A 24,552-nucleotide genomic window follows, 5' to 3' on the forward strand; every position below is an offset into this window, starting at 1 on the left:
AGTGTCTGTAGAAAGAAAAAGTAGCTCTTAAGAAACAACACCCAACTCAGTGAGCTGAGGAGCATCTGTGAAAGGAAAGGAATGTTGACACACAGGGTTTCAACCTGTAATATCAACAATTTCTTTTCTTCCACAGTTGTTGCTCGATCCCCTGAGATCTTCCAGCAGGTTGTGTGTTGCTTGCTTCCGGCATCTGCAGTCTCTTGTGTCTCCAGTTGTGATGCAAGGTCAAGGACCTGAAAGGTTAACTGTTTCTGTCTTGACGGATGCTGCCTAGCGCACTGAGTACGTCCAGCATTTTCTGCTTCTATTTCAAATGCCCAACATCTGCAGTTCTTTTTGATTTTCATTGACTGGTCATTATTGTAATGAAAGAGAAAGAGAAAGTGGCAGTCCGTTTGCAGGTAGCACCCTTCTGATATCATAACGGCAGAATAATCTGTTTCAGTAACACTACCTAATGCACAATAGATCAGCCAGATTCAGGGCATTTACGCTTCACTGAGTTAACGAATCCCACTACTTTTCTGACACAGGAATTAGATTCTTTAACTCCATTCTTTAATCTGGGAATTTGGGAATCCTAGATGTTTTCTGGGAGAACTTCTCTGTTCCTTTTCTAAGTGTCAGGATCTGAGGGACTAGAGAGGGCTGGTTTAAATTCTCATCCTGAAGCGTGGTCCCACTGACACTCACAATCCCTCGAAATTATGCGTTCACAAGACATGTGAGAACACGATGCACTGGAAAATGATTGGTTGGTCTTTTCCTTACCGTTCTCAGGAAATCCATTCTCCTCAAAGCAGCCCGAGTCCCACGGAGATTGTCTCTGCAGGTCTGAACCAGTGGTCTTATTCGAATAGCGGGGTAAAGTCTCCTGGGAAGCACGTTCACCGGGCAGATCCTTGTCACTGTTACCTGTAGGGAGGAAACATTAAAGGACAATTAACATAGAAGGGATAGCCACCACAATCACTCTGCAAGGATCAATCATTAATGACCCACAACAACCAAGGGGCTGACTCCAGGCCAACAGACTTTCAAACAGATCAGCCTGCACTGTTAAAAGGAAAGGTGCTGATGCATTGTAAGAGGACGCATCAAACTAATTATGTATGAGAGAAAGACAATTAATAGTGTATATATAATAAAATACCAATTTGGGAAAAAATGTTGAGAAAAGATTAATGCAAATCAAATCAAACAACCATTAAACTTCAATTTAAATCAGGATTAAATGGAGCAATAAGCAAAATGTGCTGAAGATGCTCAGCACATCAAACATCATCTCTAGAGACAGAATTAATGCTTCAGGTTAACGACCTTCCATTGGAACTGCACATTCTGTTGGAAGGTCATTGAGTTAATGTGAACACAGCTTCTCTCTTCAAAGATGCAGTCTGACCTGAAGAGTAGCTCCTGCATAATTTGTCTACAGCTCCAAAACTTTCTGGTGTTATTTGCTCCACAGTAGTACTGAAGCTTTTCTTCATTATGCATTGAGTTTCATTTCCATCACATTAGATGTGCCACAGTACTGTACACCACCGGACTAACTAAGCTAATGAACCCACCCAAATTATTCCTTTCTGCCCCAACGTGGTCATTTATCCACATTCTGAGTCCTGAACACGAGGAGAACGAGTCCAATTGTCCCTCCATTCTCTGTACCTATCTAAGAACATCTTAAACACCTCACTTGCTGCTTCTGCAGTACAAAGTTTTGCCAAGTTTTTTTGGTACCTATGGACGGGGTTTTGGATTAATGATGCAATCAGTTATCCTCGATCAACTGCCTCTTTGCTCATGATTGTTGTGGAAATTAAGCATAAATCTGAGCTGGTTTCCAACAGATCGCTATCAAACTCCGGTAGATCAGTGCATTAGGACCAGAGCCTAAAATTATACTCAGAAACCCAAGGTTTTGTTAACACCATAAGACACAAGAATTAGACATTTGACCCTTCAAATCTGCTCCGCCATTTGATTACTGCTTTTTATTTTCCCTCTCAACCCTATTTTTCTGCCTTCTCCCCATAACCTTTTGACACCCTAATCAAGAACCCATCACACCCTCTGCATAAACAAATTCCTTCTTATTTGTGTTTTAAAGGAACGTCCTGGTATTCTGAGATCTGCTTACTGATCCTAGACTCTCCTATGAAGGGAAACATCCTCTCCACATCCACCCTGTCTAGGCCTTTCAATGTTTGGTAGGCTTCAATAAGATTTCTCTCCACCACCCCCCAACCCCACTTGCCCATTCTTTTAAACTCCAGCAAGTGCAGACCCAGAGGCATCAAATACTCCTCCTACATTAACCCTTTTATTCCCGCAAACTTCCTCCGGACCCTCTCCAAAGCTAGAACATCCTTCCTTTCTTTTGCGTGTGCGTCTGCGTGTCAGCGATGATGTCTTTTTCAAGCCTTTACAAGGCGCGGAGCAAGAGAGAGAGACTGTGTGGTACGCCACTCCCCACACAGACACTTTTGCAGCATTTCCCCTTTTTTATTTTACGAGGTCGAGTTGCGATCTCGACACTCAACCCGGCACGGATGGAAAGCGTACTCGGGAGCGGCCCCGACTGGATTCGAACCCTGGAACCTCTGTTCCGGGGTCCGGTGCTGATGTCATTGTGCCACCAGCTGGCCTAGAACATCCTTCCTTAGACATGGGGCCCAAAATTACTCACAATACTCCAAATGTGGTCTGGCCAATGCCTTATGAAGTCTCAGCTTTATATCTTTACTTCAATATCTGTCCTCTCAAAGCGAAAGCATTGCACTTGCCTTTCTTACCACCCACTCAACCTACCTATTACTTCTTCAAATTCCAACAGATTTGCCAGGCAGATTTCCCCTTCAGGAAATTATGCTGACTTCATCCTATTTTATCATGTGTCTCTGGGTACCCCAAACCTCCTCCTTAATAATGGACACTAATACCTTGCCAGCCACTGAAGTCTGGCAAACTGGTCTATAATTTCCGTCTCCCTCCCTTCTTGAAGAGTGGAGTGACATTTGGAATTTTCCAGTTCCCTGGAACCATTCCAGAATCTAGTGATTGTTGAAAGATCACTGCTAACACCTCCACAATCTCTTCAGCTACCTCTTTCAGGTACCTGGGGTGTAGTCCATCTGGTCCAGGTGAGTTATCTACCTTCAGACCTTCCAGCTTCCAAGCACCTTCTCCTTAGCAATAGAGAATATCCACACTTTTGCCCCCAACATTCTAATTCCTGGCATGCTGCTGGTCTCCTACAGTAAATACTGATGCAAATTACTTATTCAGTTCATTTGCCTTTTCTTTGCTCCCCATTACTACCTCTCATGGGTAATTTTACAGTGGTCCAATCTCCACTCTTGCCTCTTTTATTCTTTATACATCTGAATAATCTTTTGGTATTCTCTTTCTTATTACTGTCTAGCTTACCTTCATATTTCATCTTTTATCTCCTTATTGCTTTTTTAGTTGCCTTCTGTTGGTTTTTAAAAACTTCCCACTAATTGTAATGCCCTCTCTCTGAACTTTAGTTAGATTAAAAGAATTTTAGTTTAATTAGAGGGACAGCTGGAGCCAGTTTTGCTTCAAACTTTAACCCCTCTGGACACATGGCCTTCTAATCTCTCCATACCAATCCCTACCTCACCATCACACCCCAGACAAAGGGGGTGCTTTGGTAGCCCGACAGACCGACCACGACCTTGCTGAGACCAGGCGGCAACTCTCAAGCATCTCCTCTAACTTACCCCTTGAAAAGGACCCCATTGAGGATCATCAGGACATTGTCTCTGGCAGCATCGGCCACCTCCCCAACTCCGGTGATCTCCCACCCACAGCCACCAACCTCATAGTTCCCTTACCCAAGATCCACAAATCTGACTGTCTTGGTAGGCTCATTGTCTCTGTCTGCTCCTGCCCCAACTGAACTCGTGTCCACATACTCGACTCCATTTTATCCCCCTTGGTTCAGTCCCCTCCCACCTACATCCGCGACACTTCACCTGCTCTTGATCTCCTCAGCAACTTTCAATTCCCTGGCCCCAACTGCCAGATTTTCACCATGGATATCCACTCCCTATATATTTCTATCCCCCATCAAGAAGGCATTCAAGCTCTCCGCTTCTCTCTCAATAAAAGCCACCAGTTCCCCTCCACCACCACCTTCTTCACTGATTCTCACCCTCAACAATTTCTCTTTCAGCTCCTCCCACTTTCTCCAAAGTTAAGGTGAAGCTATGGGCACCTGCATGGGCCCCAGCAATGCCTGTCTTTTAGTTTACTACTTTGAACAGTCCGTGTTTTAAGCCTTCCCTAGTACTGTTCCCCAGCTCTTGATGACTGCATTAGTGCTGTTTAATGCACCCATGCGGAGCACGCCAGTTTCATCAACTTTGCCCCCGGCTTCCACCCTGCCCTTAAATTCACTTGGGCAATCTCTGACACCCCTCTCCCCCTTTCTCAATCTCTCTGTCTCCATCTCTGGAGATAAACTGTCTACCAATATCTTTTATAAACCTACCAACTCCCATGGCTATATTGACTATACCTCTTCCCACCCTGTCTCCTGCAAAAAAGCCATTCACTTTTCTCTGTTCCTTCGTCTCCATTATATCTAATCCCCGGATGAAGCTTTCCTTTCCAGAATAACAGAGGTATCCTCCTCCTTCAAATAACCTAGTTTTCGTTCCACCTCCATTATTGCTGCCCTCACCCACATCTCCTCCATTTCCCAGACATCCATCCTCACCCCATCTTCTTAATAACTTAACAGGGATAGAGTTCCTCTTGTCCTCACCTACCATCCCATGAGCCTCTGCATCCAACACATCCTTCTCCACAACTTCCACCATCTTCAATGGGATCCTTACATCAAACACATCTTTATCTCTCCCCCCCCCCGCCACTTTCTGCAAAGATCAGCTCTCTCCATGATTCTTCTGTCTATTAGTCCCTCCCTGCTAATCTCCCACCTGTCACTATCCACACAAGCAAAAAAAATCCATTCACCTCAGCCCTCACCTCCACTCAGGGCCCCAAGCAGTCCTTCCGAGTGAGGCAACACTTGACCTGCAAATCTGTTGGGGTCATCTACCGTATCCGATGCTCCCAATGTGGCCTCCTCAACATTGGTGAGATCCAATGTAAATTGGGGGACCCCTTTGTCAAGCACTGTTGCTTTATCCACAAAAGGCAGGATTTCCCTGTGGCCAACCATTTTAATTGCAATCCCCATTCCGCTATGTCGTTCCATGGTCTCCTTAATGAGGCCACTCTCAGACTGGAGGAGCAACACCTCATTCTATCTGGATTGCCTTCAACATGATGGCATGAACATAAATTTCTCCAACTTAAAGAGTAATTTCCCCCCTCCCTTCTTCAATTCCCCACTTTGCCTCTCCTCTTACCTCTTTTCTTCTCCTCACCTACCTATCATCTCCGCTCCTCCTTCCCTTTTTCCCAAGGTCCACTCTCTTCTCCAATCAGATTCCTTCATCTCCAGTCCTCTACCTTTTCCACCTATCACCTCCTAGCTTCTTACTTCACCCCCTTCCCCCATTCACCTGGCGTCACCTATCAGCTTCTAGCTTGTACTCTTTCCTCCCTCCCCACCCCACCACATTACTTTGGCTTCTTCCCCCTATCTTTCCAGTCCTGATGAAGGGTCTCAGCCCAAAATATTGACTGTTTATTAATTTCTCTAGATGCTGCCCAATCTGAATTCCTCCAGCACTTTGTGTGTGTTGGGCTGGAGCCTGTTAATGGGCAGTTGCAATCCCTTGTGGGGAAACCCTAGATACTTCATACCTCAACAGTGACTATACATGCAGCAGTATCTTCGATTGCCTGGGCTCACCTAAGGACTTCTTGTCACACTTTTGCACGACCTGAAGTGTACCTTCCAGCTGGTGGCTCAGGAGTAACAAGGAAAAAAAATTAGGCAGCAATTCCTTGGAAGAGAAAAGGAAAGAGGGACCATGATGGCATTTAGAAATGGTGAGAGAGAAGATGAAGCCATCGAGGATATGGAAGATGGACTGTCACATGAGACTGGGAAGATAATACATGGGTGCAAGCACTGAATGACCAACACTATCATCTGGAAGTACCCCTCCAAGCAAACACCATCCTGACATGGAAACATATCAAAATTCCTTCACCTTAAAGGACTGCATTAGTTCATCACCAACTTCCCAAGGGCAATTAGGAAATGGGCAGTTAAATGCTGGCTCAGCCTGTGAAGCCCATGTCCCTTGAACGAATGCACAAGACAAAATGGTCTGGTTCTGTACAGCAACCTCTGTGCAAATCTGAGTAATAATCCAAACATGAAATTACCTCGCACACACTGAGAATAAACTTTGTCAAAATCAAAAACAAGGGCTAAGTGGGAAGCGATTTTTATTTTACAGATAGGACACTAAAAAAATCTATAACTGAATACTTTATTTGAGGTCGGAGAATGATGGACAATGGGCCAAAAGGGAGAAAGTTTCAAATTAGATTTATTATCACAGTACACACTGTATATGTCACCATCTACTACCCTGAGATTCACTTACTTGTGGGCAAACATAGTAAATACAAAGAAACACAATAGGATCAGTGAAAAACTACACACAAAGACAAACAACCATTGTGCAAAAGACAACAAATTGTGCAAATACTGAAAGAAAAACAAACTAATAATAATAGACAACTAACCAATAAAATTTTGGGAAACACAGGTGGGAGAGGTGCACCTTGCTGACGAGTAACCTTCTGTGCTTTACTGCTTAACAATCACATTCTGAGAGAAGCTGAGTTTTCAACAGTACCAAAAATGTCTTTGCTTTAACTATATCTACTGTGCAGATATTACGATAATCCCAACAAATGACCCTTTGTATCGCCTCAAACACATTACTGCAAATTAAGGTGCTGGTCTTACTGTCATAGTCGTGCAGGAGTTCAACGGCCAGCAGCAGCCGAGACCTCTGCTCTGGCTCCAGGATGTTCAGTTCGTCCAAGTCCTCCTCCTGCAGCAGCTTGAACGTGTCCAAGTCCTCGTAGCCATTCAACAGCAGAGTTGGCATGTGTTGCTGGAAACGGAACAAACACAACAGAGTGATGGAGACCAGGAAACGGTCAAGTGGGATAACAGGCCGAAGACTCTTCTCATGGGACTATTTAATTAACAGAATTTAAATTCCGCAGCATTGCAACGGGGTTTGAACTTGTGCCTCTATTAGTCCTGGCACTGCATTATTATTGGTAAGTTAACTACTGTTCCACACAAATAGTAGCCAGTAACTAGATTTAAAGGCTGTTTGACAAATTACAAGAGAATGAAGCCACGACAGCTGCAGTGTTAAACCACAGGTCAAGGACCAGAAGACAGTCAGCAGTGCTGAGCATTCAGATAATGAACTTGAAGGATTCTAATCCACCTGCCATCTTTTACTGGCTCTCCTCCATTATGTCCTGTTTAAGTTTAGAGAAAATAAGTCGTCGGACATTTGATACATCCTTTAAATTTGAGCAAATATGGTGACCTTTTATCCAATATTTTCATTTAATTTGATTTATTACTCTTTCAATCTTCCCCCCCCTCAAAGTTTTAGATTTGATCAGAAAGTCTTTCTTTCTTTCTTTTGTTGGTCGTATCCTCAAAATGGACTACCCAGTCCCTTTTTTTTGTTTTATTATAGTGTAGTGGGTTTCTTTTCTTTTCATTTAATACCCGATGTTTTTTCCTTTCTCTTCATAAACTGGTAAGAGGAGAATTGCTATTTTCATTTTTTTATTATTATATATTTTATACTAGTTTAAAAATATCTATGATTTTGACGTTTGTCTTAATCTTGGTTTACATTGTTACTGATATATATATTTGAACTAATTCTCCTCATGACTGTATTTATGTTTTTAAAAATCAATAAAATGATTAATAAATAAAGAAAGAAAGATAATGAACTTGTAAACTGATGCTCCATCTGGATCAACGTTTGGTCCACTGACCTCCGGATACACGTTTGGATAACTAGGCACGGCTGCACAGCGGTTAGCACAACACTTTACAGTACCAGCGACACGGGTTCAATTCCCACCACTGCCTGTACGTTCTCCCCGTAAACGCGTAGGTTTTCTCCAGGTGCTCAGGTTTCCTCCCGCAGTCCAAAGGCCCACAGGATGGTTGGTTAATTGGTCATTGTATATTGTCCCATGATTAGGCTTAAATCAGGGATTGCTGGGTGGCATGGCTCAAAGGGCAGGAAGGCCTATTCCACGCTGTATCTCAATCAACAAATAATTTTGAAGTTTACAGATAACCTGAAACTCAGAAGTGCAGTTAACAGAGGAGAGGCTCACTCTGGTGTTTAGGAAAACGAAAGAAAACAGCAAACACTCAACAGGTCAGGCAGCGTCTACAGCAGGAGTTCCCAACCTGGGATCCATGGGGCCCCCTCGGTTAACGATAGGGGCCCATGGCATTAAAAAAAAGGTCAGGAACCCCTGATCTACACAGATTGAAATGGAGCTCATGTTGTGGGCACACAGCGGATGAATTTAATGTCAGGCACAAAGTGATCCATTTAGCAGTAAATATGAGCAACGTGAATTAAATGGGGAAATTCTGCAAGTAGCATTCATCCAAAGGACCCATAAAGGTGGGGTTACAAATTAACAGTCTTTGAAGGTGCCAAGGCACAAAATCTATTAAAAAGGGCAAGATTCACCTGATTATATTTCCTTAACTGGGGTTCTTGAAATAGCAAATAGAATACAAAAAATAAGAGTACAAAAAGTAAGATGCATTAAACCTTCATAAAACACACTTTAGTCAGCTCAGGAACTATTTGCTATTTCAAGAACCACAGTTAAGGAAATACGTCAAATCTTAGTGAATATCCAGACAAGGTTTTTTTTTTGATTTAGCAGAAACTATTTCCAAAGCAGAAAACTCCCAGATTAGATTTAAAGCAAAACAAACAGAGAGGATGCGAACAACAGGAATTCTGCAGATGCTGGAAATTCAAGCAACACACATCAAAGTTGCTGGTGAACGCAGCAGGCCAGGCAGCATCTTTAGGAAGCGGTGCAGTCGACGTTTCAGGCGGAGACCCTTCGTCAGGACTAACTGGGATGCGAAGATTACTTTTGGCAGAGCAAGTTCTTTCACACCTGGGGTCTACTGACCGAAAGATTCACAACATGCAAAAGGATGTTGAAAAACTAATTTAAGGGGAGACACTTTTGGAGGTTTGAGAATGAGCAGGGCGTAGATCCAATTGAATACAGCTGAGCAATAAATACCACGTGATCTCATGAATCTCCTGCCTACTTGAGTAGGAGCACCAACCACCTTTCTGAATGTAATTGAGTTAGGCGTTTTTCTGTTGATGCAATCTGTCTTGCTGTTGTGGTATTGAGACATCAATAGGATCCTAATGATTATAGGTGAACTCAATGTGTGAATGATACTGCAGACATCCTAGTGAAAGGCTGTCATATCTGTTTTCCCATGATGATTAGAGACTTTCTCAAATGCTGACTTCCCTTACGTGGGTTAAACCTTCTTTACTGCAAAGTTCGGAAGTCATTCAATAAAGCTGTAAGTTATGAAACCAACCTCCAGGTCATATCGCCGGAGCAGCTCCTGAACAGTGTGTGGCTTGGGGTGTTTGCCTCCTCGTCTCCTCCTCCTCGGCCTTTTTGGCTTTTCCACTTCATCGTTCACAACATCCATGTAAATGAACTTGAACGTTCCAACCTTATTGTTCAGCAGGCCCATCCATGTCCCCCCTGGGGGCTTGCTGATTATATCTATCACATCACCTTTCTGGAAAACAGGTTGGGAGCATTATTATTTTCTGCTGAGTGCAAAAGTAACTGAAGTAAATGCAGTCACTGCAGTTGAAATGTGCACCTTGGAGAAAGAAAGATCTCACTTTATACAGTTTCTTTCATAACATCAAGACAATCAAGACGGTTAATCGCTGTTGGAAGCCAGCAGTCAGTTTCCATTGAGCAAGGTCACACAGATAATACAGAAAAGTAAGTGAATACTGCAACCCAGTATCCAGGTACTTTACAAAGCACATTCAAGACCATAAGGCATAGGAGCAGAATTGGGCCCTTTGGCCCATCGATTTGGCCCAGCTATTTCATTATGGCTGATCAACCACTCTCTCAACCCCATTTTCCTGCCTTCTCCCTGTACCCTTTCATGCCCTGACTTACCAAGAATCCATTAACCCCCCCACCTTAAATACCCCCAATGATCTGGCCTCCACAGCCCCCTGTGGTAACAAATTCCACAGATTCACTACCCTCTGGCTAAAGAAATACCTCCTCACCTCCATTCTAAATGGACGTCCCTCTATTCTGAGGTGGTGTTCTCCGGACCTGGACTCCCCCACTACAAGAAACATATATCCCCTCTATCTGGGCCAGTCAACATTCGCTAGGTTTCAATGAGATCCCACTCATTCTTCTAAATTCCAGCGAGTACAGGCCCAGAGCCATCAAATGCTCCTCATATGATAAGCCTTTCGTTCCTGGAATCATTTTCGTGAACTTCCTTTGAACCCTCTGCAATGTCAGTACATAAGGAGCCAAAAACTGCACACAATATTCCACGTGAGGCCTCACTAGTGCCTTATAAAGCCTCAGCAATACATCTTTGCTTTTAAATTCCAGTCCTCTTGAAATGAATGCTAACACTGCATTTGTCCTCCTTACCACCAACTCAACTTGCAAATTAACCTTTAGGGAATCCTGCACAAGGACTCCCAAGTCCCTTTGCATCTCAGATTTTTGAATTTTCTCTCCACTTACAAAGTAGTCTACACTTTTCTTCCTCCTACCAAAGTGCAGGACCATACACTTCCAGACACTGTATTCCATCTGCCACTTCTTTGCCCATTCTCCTAATCTGTCTAGTCTTTCTGTAGCCTCTCTACTTCCTCAACACTACCTGCCCCTCCACCTATCTTTGTATTGTTGGCAAACTTTGTCACAAAGCCATCAAACCCACCATCCAAATCATTGACATACAATGTAAAAAGAAGTGGTCCCAGTACCGAACCCTGTGGAACACCACTAATTACAAACAGCCAATCAGGAAAGGCTCTCGTTATTCCCACTCTGCCCCCTACCGCTCAGACAATGCTCTATCCATGTTAGTATCTTTCCTGTAGTACCATAGGTACTTTTCTTGTTAAGCAGCATACATGTGGCACTTTGTCAAAAGTCTTCTGAAAATCTAAGTAGACAGCATACACTGACTCTCCTTTGTCTATCCTGCTTGATATTTCCTCAAAGAATTCCAACAGATTTGTGAGGCAGGACTTTCCCTCAAGGAAACTGTGCTGCCTCTGACCTATTTTAGCATGTGCTTCCAAGTACTCAGAGACCTCATCCTTAACAATCAACTCCAACATTTTCCCAACCACTAAAGTCAGGCCAACTGGTCTATAACTTCTTTTCTTCTGCCTCCCTTCTTTCTTGAAAAGTGGAATGTCACAATTTTCCAGTCCTCCGGAACCATCCCAGAATCTAGTGATTCTTGAAAGTCATTACTAATGCTTCCACAATCTCTTTCAGAGCCCAAATCCCTTCCACCATCTAGAATACCCAACCCTAGAGCTTCTAGGATTCAAAAGTTGGGCTCAGTACCATTCATGATACAGCCATATGCTGAACCAGTCCTGTCCCAATCATTGTCTGTGGATGATGCAGTGACAGAGCTGGTACAAATTCAGCAGGTTCAATCCTAACCTCTGCTGCTGTTGGCGTGCAGTTCGCAAGTTTTCCCCGTGACTGCTTGGCTTCCCCTGGTGCTTCGGTTTACTCCCACATCTCAAAGATGTGCAGGTTGGCAGGTTGGTAGGTAATCAGCCACTATAAGTCGCCTCCAGTGTGTAAGTGGGATTAGTATAGATAGGGACCATGGCCAGCATAGGCATGATGGGCCAAAGGGCCTGTGGTTATGCTGTACAACTCTATGACCTAGATGGCACCAATATTAATGAGGTTCAGTTATCTGGAGAGACTGGAGAGTGAGTTTTCCTTCGCGAGAGATGGCTAATAAATGTATTGAAAAATGTGAGAGGTTTTGCTAAAGCAAGTAGGTTTCGCAGCCAAGCGAATCAGAATGAGGTTTAACATCACTGGTGCACCTCAAGAAATTTGTTGTTTTGCGGCAGCAGTACACTGCAATACATAATGATAAAAACTATAAATTACACTAAGGAAATATATTTTAAATGATTAGCGCAAAAAGAGAATGTAGAAAAACAGTGAGAATTCATTGTCCATTCAGAAATCTGATGGTGGAGGGGAGGAAGCTGATCCTAAAACACTGAGTGTGTATTTTCAGGCTCTTGTACCTCTTCGATGGTCATAAGGAGAAGGGGGCATGTCCTAGGTGATCGGGGTCCTTAATGATGGATGAACATGGATAAAAAATGTTCGGCAAAGTATCTAGCGATAAGGGCTTTATTGCCTGGAAGTGCTGTGGAGTTAGATTCCACAAGAAAGCTAACTGGACATACAGATGAGGAGGCATGATCTGTGGGGTTACGGGCAAAGATGAAGTGTAGGATAAAGAACAGGCAGAAGCTTATCGGGTTGAGTGAGTCCTTTCACCTATAAGATTCTGCGATCTTCAGCAAGGCCACTTCAGCAGAACCTCACATTTTTGTGATCCCTGCCACCTTTGCCAACGGCAGCAGCCACAGGGATCACCTCCAAAGTTACACACTACCTTGCTAGGTTATAACTGAGGAATCACCTAATGGAGGAACAACTTGTCAAACAGATTTACAAAAAAAAATGAACAGATGTGACATGAGCCTGCTACCCTCTGACTTGAAAGGCAAGTGTGGTACTAGTGGGTAGTGCCTGCCATCTATAAGACCATCACCATTTTCTTGGAACAAGGGAAACCAATCCAAAATATGGTATTATTTCAACCTCAAACAAATGTCACCTCATCATTTGGTGTCACAGATAATTTACCTCAGATAAAAGTGTTAAAATTCACTTTTTGATGGCCTAGAGGCAACAAAGTCAATCTAGGCAAAATTAAATGACTCTGTACTAACAATTAGTGGCCTTTTTGGACTTTTGAATCTCAGTAACAGAACTGGTGCTTTAGTAAAGGAGTCTCCCACTTCCTTCTCAGTCCTGAAAAAGGGTCTTGGCCTGAAACGTTGACTGTTCATTCATTTCCATAGCAGCTGCCCGACCCGCTGAGTTTCTCCAGCATTTTGTGTGTTGCTTTATTGAAATAAGTAGGTCTCACAATCTTGTGCTAATTGAGCTGAAAGAAAATCTAATAGACTTGAGCTTTCTCCTGTTGGAACCAAGAGAATGCCTCAGAATGTAATCTCTCCCTTTCTCAATCCCGATGAATAGTGCTCGATCTAAAACATTAACTTTGTTTCTCTTCCCACAGATGCTGCCTGGCTTGCTGAGTATTTCCACCATTTTCTATTTTTATTTCAGATTTGCAGCATCTGCAGCTGTTTTTGGATTTTCATATAATATTGGGTCTCTGCTCTACGCCTCCTAAATTACTAGACCTAGTCGGCACTGTGCAAAATTTAGTTTGGAAAAGTATGAAATTCCTTTCCCTTGTGAAGGAGTTAAAAAAACTAACACATTAATTTGGAATCGTTTTAATTGCATACATTAATGTGTGATAATTAACAGCCCTAATTAAAATGGAAAGTGGATTAGCTAAGAGAAATAAAAGAGCGGGAATAAAGCGTAAAACAAAGAGTTTGACAGGCTGCTGCTAGTGAGGTGCCAAAGGGATTAGTACAAGGGCATCAGCTACTTTCATTCTATACTAAGGTCCGAGAGGAAAGGACAGCAAAATCTATTCAAGTTTGCTTACAAAGCAAAGTTGATGGGAAACTGAACTGGGCAGAGGCTGCTCAATCGTTCAGCACTGGAAATGGACGTTGCATTCACGATTCACGCTGAACCCACGACCACGTGACCCGGTCAGGATGCAAGCAGGATTAACGCACCAGCTTCAGTGACACTGACTCCAACAGGGGCAACGTACTGCGTAACTACAGGACCAGATTTTCACGAGGGATAAGGTCGTCGGTGACGGTCAGACATCGGAAGGTTTAACATGGTGCTACAACAAGCCATCCCACAGCTTACTGCATGACACATGAAATCTGTGACCCTGTCACTCTGCTGGAGATCTTGATGAAGGAGGAGGGTGGGACAGAGGAAGCCCTTCGCCCACTGAACGATGTCAGAATCTGCCACTCCAGTGACCCACCTTACACATGCACTGCAGGGCATTGCCGAACCTGTTCGGCAAAATGGGAATGATCTAACTAAAAGATTCTGAACTAGGTTGTTCGGATAGTTGTTAAGAACCTGCTTCTTCTGGTTGGAGAGTTCAAAATTATGGGACGCTACCTTGAGGAAAGTCCACCAGCCACTTTGGCAGAGGATGAGAAATTTATTTCCAAGTGAGTTATGAACATTTGGAGCTCTCCATCTGGAACACCGTGAATAACCTGTCGCTGAGCACATTCCAGATGAGATTTTCAGACACAAATAGAATTGATGGATTTGGAACTCAACTAGGAACGTTCACATAAGAGGAGTGATGAAAAATTTCTCTCTTCCTGCACTAATTCATTGGTACTCGATCCAGAGCCGTTCACTGCTGAACAGAAGCTTAACTCTGTTCCACCTACAGGGGGCAGTGCTGGGCCACTTCTCCCTGACATAAAACAAGTGAAAACATGGATACAGGAGGGAATATTGTTAATGATAACGACGACCTTACCTCCATGGAGGAAGCTATTTCAGCCCCTGGAGCCTATATCGCATTCCCCCACCATTTGTAGCTTTAACGGGGCTCTCCCCAGATTCTAAAACCTACTGGTACACCGGGGGCAATTTACAGCAGTCAAGCAAACTACCAGCCTCTACGTATCTGGGATACTGGAGGAAACCTGAGCACTGGGGGAAGCCCATGTAGTCACAAGGAGAAAGTGAACACTCCATAGTGACAACAACAGGTCAGGCCAGATTAATGGGCCTGAGGGGAAGTAGCTCTACTAGCTGACCACCACGTCACCCACTTCAGAACAAACACTTTCAGAACACGGATTAGTCAACAGAACATAATCACACAAGACGAAACTTAGTGCAGGGAAATGTGTGCTAATAACTTTCAGATATATAATGAGGAGGGCATCAAATGAAGAAGGGCCTGTAGCTGTGCTGTAGTTCTCTATAAAGGTACTAGTCTATGTGCAAGGTCACAGATTATTTAAAAGTGCAGCACAAGAAATATGTGGCGTTCTAATCGAGAGTGAAATAATGCAAATCGTACACAGACCATTAATTTGGCTGCAATTAGATCACTGTGTACAGTTTTGGATTCTTTACCATGTCAACAATATAAAGGGGAATGAGAAGTTAAAGGGAAGATTTCATGTGTCGGCATTGGAGATGGCCTTTGTGTGCAAGGAGGAATCTGAGCACCTGTTGTTGCTTTTGTTACAGCATCGGAGATGTGACAAATGCGCTCCAAATTACAAGGAATTTCTGAACACACTGGGAGGGAAAGTCTTTTTACCTAATAAGTGATACAAGAATCTGCAGCACTGAAACAGAAACCATCCTAGCTTTTACAGCAAGTCTTTGGGGGAAAAAAAGGACAAGGATCGAGAAGCAGCTGTGAAAGGAGAAATACAGTTAATGTTACAAGTCACAGATCTGTCATTGGGAGTGGCAAGGAGGGAAAACAGGATAGTTCTAAGCTGTAGAGTTGTTATCGCGTCAGATTCTGTGACTAGTCCCCCTTCCTCATGAGACAAGATCATCACTAGTTTGTGGTAAAAGTGATCAGTTTAGACATTAGGAGTTACAGTAATTCCTCACTGACTGACATTGAGATTTTTTTTTAAAAAGCGTCCTGTAGCCACATGACATGGAAACTGGTCCTCGGGCCCAGAACATCTGCTATGACCATCAAGTACCCACTTGTACTTTATTCTCCCCACACACTCCCCCAAGATTCTATCACTCAGATGTACACAGGGATGGGGGGGGGGAGAGAGAGAGAACGCTTTACAGCGGTTAATTAAGCAACCAACTCGCACATCTTTGGTATGTGGGAGGAAACCAGATCAGCCAAAGGAAATCCACTCGGTCACAGGAAGAACGTACAAACACCAGACAGACGGCACTGGAAGCAAGGAGTGAATCAGATTTGTAGCACAGAGTCTCTACCAACTGTTTCACTGTGGCCCTCACTAATTTTACTATACCAGGTCAACATGTTGATAGAAGTGCTGAATATGCTACTTACATGTTACTAAATTATTGAAGAATCAGTTATTCAATTCAACTTGTCCATGCTAGTATTCATATTCCCTACCAGCTTTCTCCCGTCCCAAAAGACACAGGAGCAGAATTAGACCAGTCGGTTAATCAAGTCTGCTCTGCCATTTCCTCACGGCTGTTCCATTTTCCCGCTCAACCCCATTCTCCTGTCGTCACCCCGTAACCTTTCACACCCTGACTAATCAAGAATCTATCAACCTCTGCCTTAAATACGCCTAATGATCTGGCCTCCACAGCCACCTGTGCAACAAATTCCACAGATTCACCGCCCTCTGGCTAAAGAAATTCCTCCTCATCTCCGTTCTGACTTGTCGTCCCTCTGTTCTGAGGCTGTGCCCTCAGGTCCTTGTTCCACCAGCAAAGGGAAGATCCTCTCCACATCTACACTATCTTGGCCTTGCAAGATTCGATGGGTTTCACTGAGTTCCTTCACCCCCCACTTTCTTCTGAATCCCAGTAAGTACAGGCCCAGGGCCATCAAATGCTCCTCATAAATTAACCTTTTCATTCCCAGAATAATTATTGTGAATTTCTTCTGAACCCTCTCCAACATCAGTTCATACTTAGGTAAGAAACACAAAACTGCTCACAATACTCGAAGTGAGGCCTCACCAATGCCTTATAAAGCTTCAGCATTACATTCTTGCTTATATATTCAAGTCCTCTAGAAACGAATGCCAATATTGCATTTGGCTTCCTCACCATGGACTCAACCTGCAAGTTAACCTTTAGGGAACCCTGCACAAGGACTACCAAGTCCCTTTGCACTTCAGATTTTTGAATTTTTTCCCTGCTCAGAGGATTGTTTGTGCTTCTATTCCTTCTATCAACGTTCATGACCACACACGACACCACACTGTATTCCATCTGCCACTTGGTTTCCCATTCTCTTAATCTGCCCAAGTCCTTTTGTAGCCTCCCTGCCTCCTCATCACTACGAGGGGTGATTGATAAGTTCGTGGCGTAGAAAACCTAGCACATTTATTTTTCAACATAGTCCCCTCCTACACGTACACACTTAGTCCAGAGGTCGTGGAGCACTTTGTAGAAGTGGGCCACAGCAGGGGTGATTGATAAGTTTGTGGCCTAATGTACAAGGAGATGAGTTATTAACTTCAAACTTTCTGCATTATCACTCAAAGAGTTAAATTGTACGCGCATGCAACGAGAGCGTCTTGGACCTCCAGGTGGTCCACAGCAGGGGTGATTGATAAGTTCGTGACCTAGGGTAGAAGGAGATGAGTTATATAGCTCTCGTTATATGCATGTGCAGTTCAACTCTTTTAGTGAAAATGAAGAAAGTCTGAAGTTAATAACTTATCTCCTTTCATCTTAGGCCACGAACTTATCAATCACCCCTGCTGTGGACCACTTCTGGAGGTCCAAGACGCCGACTTCTACAAAGAAGGGATCTGTATGCTCCACGACCACTGGACTAGGTGTGTAAATGTAGGAAAAATAAATGTGCTAGGTTTTTGAAAATTGACTCCTTCTATCTTAGGGCACGAACTTATCAATCACTCCTCGTACTTGTCTCTCCACCTATTTTTGTAGCATCTGCAAACTTGGCATCAAAGCATCAACTCCATTATCTAAATCATAAACATATAACATAAAAAAGTGGTCGCAAAACCAGCCTCTGCAGAATACCACTAGTCATTGGGAGTTAAGCAGAAAAGGCTCCCTTTATTCCCACTCTTTGCCTCCTGCCAATCAGCCAATCCACTATCCATGCTACTATCTTTCCTGAAATATCATGGACTCTTATCTTGTTGAGCAGTCTCTTATGCGGTGTTGTCTTGTCAAAGGCCTTTGAAAATACAAGTACATAACATCCACTGATTTTCCTTTGTCTATCCTGCTTATTATTTCCTGAAAGAATTCCAACAGATTTGTCGGGCAAGATTTTCCCTTGAGGAAACCATGCTGACCTTGGCCAATTTTACCATGTGCCTCCAAGTACCCCAAGACCTCATCCTTAACAATCAACTCCAACATTACCCCAACTAGTGAGGTCAGGCTAATTGGTCTACAATTTCCTCTCTTCTACCTCCTTCCCTTCTTGAAGAGTGGAGTGACATTTGCAATTTTCCAGCTCTACAGAACAATTCTAAAACCTAATGATTGTTGAAAGATCACTACCAATGCCGCAACGATTTTTTCAGCCACCTCTTTCAGAACACTGTGATATAGTCCATCTGATCTCGGTGACTTATCTACCCATAGACCTTTCAGTTTCCCAAGCATCTTCTTCCTAGTAATGGCAAATGCACTCACTTCTGCCCCGACACTCTCGAACTTCAGCATACCGCGAGTGTTTTCCACAGTGAAGACTAATACAAAATACTTAGTCAGTTCTTCCTTGTTCTCCCACCAGCGTCATCTTCCAGCAATCCAATATCTAATCTCTTTTACTCTTTATATATCTGACAAAACTCCGGTTATCCTTGTTGATAATACTGCCTAGCTTACCTTCATATTTCATCTTTTCCCTCCTTATGGTTTTTTTATGGTTTTTAAAAGCTTCTCAATACTCTCACTTTCCATTCATTTTTTGCTATATTATATGCCCTGCCCTTTACTTTTATGTTATCTTTGCCTTCCCTTGTCAGCCATGGTTGTGTCATCCTGCCTTTAGAATACTGCTTCTTCTCTGGGATGCATCTATCCTGCACCTTCCAAATTGCTCCCAGAAACTCCAGCCACTGCTGTTCTGCCGTCATCCCTGTTAGTGTCGCCTTCCCATCATCTTTGGCCCGCTCCTCTCTCATGCCTCTATAATTCCCTTTAGTCCACTGTAATACTGAAACATCTGACTTTAGCTCTTCCTCTCAAGTTGCAGGGTAAATTCTATCATATTATAATCACTGCCTCCCAAGGGTCTCTTTACCTTAAGCTCCCTAATCAAAATACACAAATAATGTGAAGATAGACTTAGTGGTACCTTGAGTTTCAGTGAATCGGTGTCATACGGGCTCGGGGTAAAATCAGTGTGGACTCTGGCCCGGCCACAGAAAGGGCCCTGGTAGGCAGATTCTTCCTCCTCCCCATCCTCTGATTTCACACTCTCCCTGTTGCTGGCTGACGAGTCTGTGGTGCTCACTGTTTGACCACCTGAAAAAGAGGACAATGAGGGGTGAGAAGCGCACTTGTTACAGCAGCTCAGCTTCCCTTCCCAGAACACTTGTACTTGCTTGGAACCCTGCAAAGTGTGGCTGTACGCTCTTCTGCTTGGTCTAAATTCCACCCGCTTGATCCTGGGGGTAGTTCTTCCCCTTTGTCATCTGCATGTCATCCAGATACTCCCCTCTCCACACCCACCCTATTGTGGTCAGATTCCCCCCCCCCCACAACACTCTTCTTCAAACCCCACTAGCTAGACTGACCACTCATCCTCGGTTTGATTCTCTTCTCCTTGATCAGTCCCTTTTCCTTAGCTCTCGTAGCCCATCTTCCCCCCTCCCCACGCCCTGCTATACATCCTGTTGTCCGATTTAGTCCTCTAAAGTAATTTCCACCCCTGGTCCAGATCTCCACCTCTCCTCATATTGATCTGATTCTCTGGTCTCACCTCTGCCCTCCATTGTCCGCTTGTGGTCCAAATGGTCCCTCTTCCCATTGTGACCCACCTTCCACCTTCCACCACTTCCCTGTTGCAGTCCGATTCTTCTGCTCCCCTCGCCCATACATCCCCATTGTGAACCAATTCCTCGCCCCCCCCCCATCTGTACATCCCCACTGTGGACCAATTCTTCCTTCCCCCACCCCCCATACCTCCATAGTATGACCTGATTCCCACCACACCTCTCCCACTGCAGTCCAATTCTTCCCCACCCCCCATCCGTACATCACCACTGTGAACCAATTCTCCCCCCCCCCTCCACCACGGTGTGACCTAATTCCCACTCCACACCTCCCCATTGCAGTCCAATTCTTCCCCTCACCTCACCTGTACATCCCCATTGTGGACCAATTCTAACCCCCTATCCGTACATCCCCATTGTGAACCAATTCTACCACCCCCCCCAATCCATACATCCCCACTGTGAACCAATTCTCCCCCCCCCCACCACGGTGTGACCTAATTCCCACTCCACACCTCCCCATTGCAGTCCAATTCTTCCCCTCACCTCACCTGTACATCCCCATTGTGGACCAATTCTAACCCCCTATCCGTACATCCCCATTGTGAACCAATTCTAACCCCCCCCCCCCACAAGGTGTGACCTGATTCCCACTCACCTCCCTGTTGTAGTAGTCCAATTCCTCACTTCCCCTTGTGGTATGTTTTCTAACACCCCACCCCCGTCAAAAAAAAACCTGAACCTTTCTCCCATCCCAGTGATGTGATATTCCTCCTGGTCCAATTTCATGGCAGAATTAAAACTGAGAAGATAGTGCATGAAAACAAATGCGAAAGAAAGAAAACTTTCTGCAGGTGTATGGAAAGGGAATAGTAAACCCTGGTCCCTTAATGGAAAATACCTGGGGAATTAACAGTGGAAAAGAGGAAAAGGGCACAATTCTAAATAATGATGTTCAATTAGGCTTCATGGAGAGATGACACTGAAGACAATCTCTATCACCACCGAAAACTTAGGGCTAATGGACAACAATTCCCCTGGATTTGCTGGCCCCTAATTAAAACTGGCTACAGAGACAGTGGATGTGTAGGTTAATGCAACCACTACTCAAGGAGACACAAAGCATAAAAGTATGGGCCAGTTTGCCAAATATTTGCCACCGTGACAACGCTGGGATTTCAGAGTTAATACCACCATATTTGGAACATCATATGTCAATCAGAGACCACATGGCTTTATGAAAGGGGCATTGTATCTGACAAATTTTCTAGAGTTCTTTCAGGATGTGACATACTGGATAGACAAAGAGGTGCCAGTAGAATTGGTATATTTGGATTGCAAGAGGCATTGGAGAAGGTGCTACATAGAAGGTTGCTGCCTGGACTAAATGGGGCTGGAGGTAACATTGCTGGCATGGAGAGGGGATTGGTAACTGGCAGATAACAGAAGGTTGTTGCCTAGGACTAAATGGGGCTGGAGGTAACATTGCTGGCATGGAGAAGGGATTGGTAACCGACAGATAACAGAAGGTTGGGGTGAATGGGCTATTTTCATACTTGTAACCTTCAGTACCAGGGATTCAACTATTTCTAATCACCAAGCAGTCTGCAGCAAGTTTTGCCGATGGTGCAAAGTTGGGAAGCAAGTAGTGAGGAAAAGAGCAGAATTTTGAAAGGGGCATGGATTAATTAAGCTGCTGAACAAAATTACAGGAAAAGCCATGTGGGGGTTGGGAATAGGGTGGGAGTAATGTTAGGAGGGGAAGTGGGGTGGCTGAGGAATGGGGAATACAAGGAGAGGAAGCAGGCCATGTAAATGTTCAGAGATGGAATGCTCTAAGTATTTTATTTTTTGTTTAGAGATACAGCATGGAACATGCCTTTCCGGCTCGTCAGGCTGTGCCGCCCGGCAAACTGCCGGTTTAACCCTAGCCTAATCATGGGACAATTTACAATGACCAATTCACCTACTAACTGGTAGGCCTTTGGACTGTGGGAGGAAACTGGAGCACCGGGAGAAACCCACGCGCACACTGGAAGGAACGTACAAACTTGCTCACAGAGGAAACTGGAACTGATCTCCAAACTCCAAAGCCAAGCCGTAATAGTGTCACAATAACTTCTACACATCTGTGGCATTTGTTTAGACATGAAACACCCAACTCCATTGCTCTTAAATCAACCACACTGAACAATGTACTCCTCCCATTCATGAATCAGAGGCTCTAAAAGTATTGTCAAACCTGGACGGCTATATGTTCCCCACCAACCCCACTTCCCACTCCAACCATTTGCAAGTCATCCATTCAAGGGGTATTTAATGAATCAGAGCAGCCCACTCCCATAATTTAACACTCCAGAAGATATTTTTGTTTAGAAAGTAACTCAAGGTCAATCCTGCAATTTTGGAAAGATGGAAAAGTCTTCTTACTCATCGAGCTCTGGCCACTTAAGGAGCTGCGTAGACTCTCCACTGAACCACCGCCTGGCAGTTTGAGCCTCGATCTGTCGGCTGTCTCAGGAAGCTGGGCAGGAGGTGACACTGCATCAGTGGTCAACTGTGGGCAGAAACAGAGGGAATAAACAGACTTTGTTTCCTTCATTTCTTGTTTCTTCTGCCTTCTCCGGATAACCGGTAACTAGTTGATTACTGTCACGTACCGAGACACAGTGAAAAGCTTTTAGTCCGCAGACTATCCAGACAAATCATTCCGTGCAGAAACAATAGCAGAATGCAGAATATAGTGACACACAGTTGTGGAGAAAGTGCAGTGTGGGTAGGCAGAAAAATGCAAGGCCCATGACAAGGCAGGGGATTAGAATTCATCTTCATCATGCAAGAGGTCCACTGCAGAGTAATAACAGTGGTAGAAAAGCTGCAGTGGTACAGGTTCAAACTTTCCTATCTTCTGCTTTGCGGCAGTGGGAGGGAGAAGAGGGAAAGACCGGGGTGGGAGGGATCCTTCATTATGTTCACTACTTTCTGAGGGTAGAGTCCAAGGAGGGGGAGGGGGGCGAGGAGGCTGGTTTTCATGATGAGCTGGATCATCTGTACATAACGCTTTCTGATGACCTTACAGAGCTTGTTGACCCTGACATACAAGATAGGGTAGAGAGAATCACTTTTATGTCGCAAACCACTGACACCCACCTTTCTCACACAGCTGGCAAAAGCATGGATAAAATCCAAACTCACTGCGACCCAGCAGAAGACCTCAGAGTCACTGCCTCTGCTGCGGGTCACACAGCTTCGTGCCTTATTTTACATTTATTCTGAGATACAGCACGGTAGCAGGTCCTTCCGACCCACAAGCCCGTGCTGTCCAATTACACCCGTGTGACCAACTACGAGAGGAGAGCAGAGCACCCGGAGGAAACCCACACAGCCACGGAGAGAATTCCTGAAGGACAGCATTGGGTCGCTGGCACTGAAACAGCGTTACGCTACCTTGCCAACAAGTACAATGCAGGCAGTGCCTCAAAAGTCAACTATCATGACAGGCTGACCCGACCCAAAGATAGTCTGGATGATTTAAGAGTAACCCACATTACTTAATGCATTCCTGCCCTTCGTAAAGGGCAAGTGCACTGTGGCTGGAATGGGCGGTGGAGGGTGGGATAAAACAAGTTGCAACAGTGGAAGGCAATGGGTTCCGAGGATTCCATGACGGTGCTTGAGGGGCCCCGGTGCAGCCAGTGCCAAGATGCGCTCTGCGCACAGCAGGGCACTGGGGTCAGATAATCACAGTTGCCAATGGAAGGAGCTGAGGCCCCAGAAGCTGCTCTCGGGGGTGCAAGTAGTTCATGATCTCACATGCAGAGGCAGGTCCGTGACTACAACTCCCAACTGCATTGCAGCTACAGCAACCGCTGGATGAAGCGCACTGCCATCACTCAACACTCCACAAATTCTGCTGCTTCATCCCACCCTCAGGCGTGTCTCGATATCCACTATAAAACCACAGCAACCACATCAGCCAAAGAGACTAGTACACGTCCCTCTCTTCTGCAGGATGTGCTGCTACAGAAAACCATGAGGCACAACCTCTACCTGTGGCTATGGAGGAACTGGAACCGCCATCAGCCAGTGAAAGCAACCCCTGTGTTATGGGGTTTAAGCCTCGAGGGAACAGTCTGTAATGCAATTTTCCATAACCTGAAATGCATTGTCCATGTGTGCATCAAGAAATGCAAATTAAATAAATATATATTTATTTATTTACCTTTGATACTGTATCGCAGATTTTTGGGTAGTGATCTGTGAATTCTCTCAGGGCAAATTTCTATCACCCAGACAGCTATAACAATAGGGTCCCTTATATCTCAATTCTCTCTCTCTTCACCTTCCACATCCTTACAATGTCATATTCTCTTCCATATCATCCTTCCCTTGGAGCCTTCTCCTTTAGGATATTTACCAACAAACTGGTCGAGCAGAAAAGGTGAAAGACCCAGTAAGCAGTGAAGATGAAGAGACACCGGGATTTAATCACACATGGCTGTAAATTCAGCCAAGGGCACCATACACAAAATTGAGAGGGTATGGTGCCTGTGGCTTGGGGAAGGGTTGGTATTCGTGTGGGTGAGACACT

General features: G+C 44.4%; 1 protein-coding gene across 6 annotated transcripts in view; it reads right to left on the bottom strand.

Annotated features, from left to right (window-relative positions):
- Positions 1-24,552, bottom strand: part of sash1a (SAM and SH3 domain containing 1a) — a 140,150-nt gene that overhangs the window by 11,127 nt on the left and 104,471 nt on the right. For 5 of the 6 annotated variants that reach the window (XM_063056314.1, XM_063056320.1, XM_063056317.1 and 2 more), the window contains exons 12-16: positions 22,392-22,518; positions 19,322-19,491; positions 9,614-9,823; positions 6,932-7,082; positions 775-918 (exon numbers count right to left, since the gene is read on the bottom strand). In XM_063056314.1, the coding sequence (XP_062912384.1) occupies positions 775-918; positions 6,932-7,082; positions 9,614-9,823; positions 19,322-19,491; positions 22,392-22,518 (802 nt within the window). The remainder of the gene's footprint in view (positions 1-774; positions 919-6,931; positions 7,083-9,613; positions 9,824-19,321; positions 19,492-22,391; positions 22,519-24,552) is intronic. The other variant, XM_063056315.1, reaches the window with a different exon arrangement.

The sequence above is a fragment of the Mobula hypostoma genome, chromosome 8 (genome assembly GCF_963921235.1).
Source record: "Mobula hypostoma chromosome 8, sMobHyp1.1, whole genome shotgun sequence".
Taxonomy (NCBI): Eukaryota; Metazoa; Chordata; class Chondrichthyes; order Myliobatiformes; family Myliobatidae; genus Mobula; species Mobula hypostoma.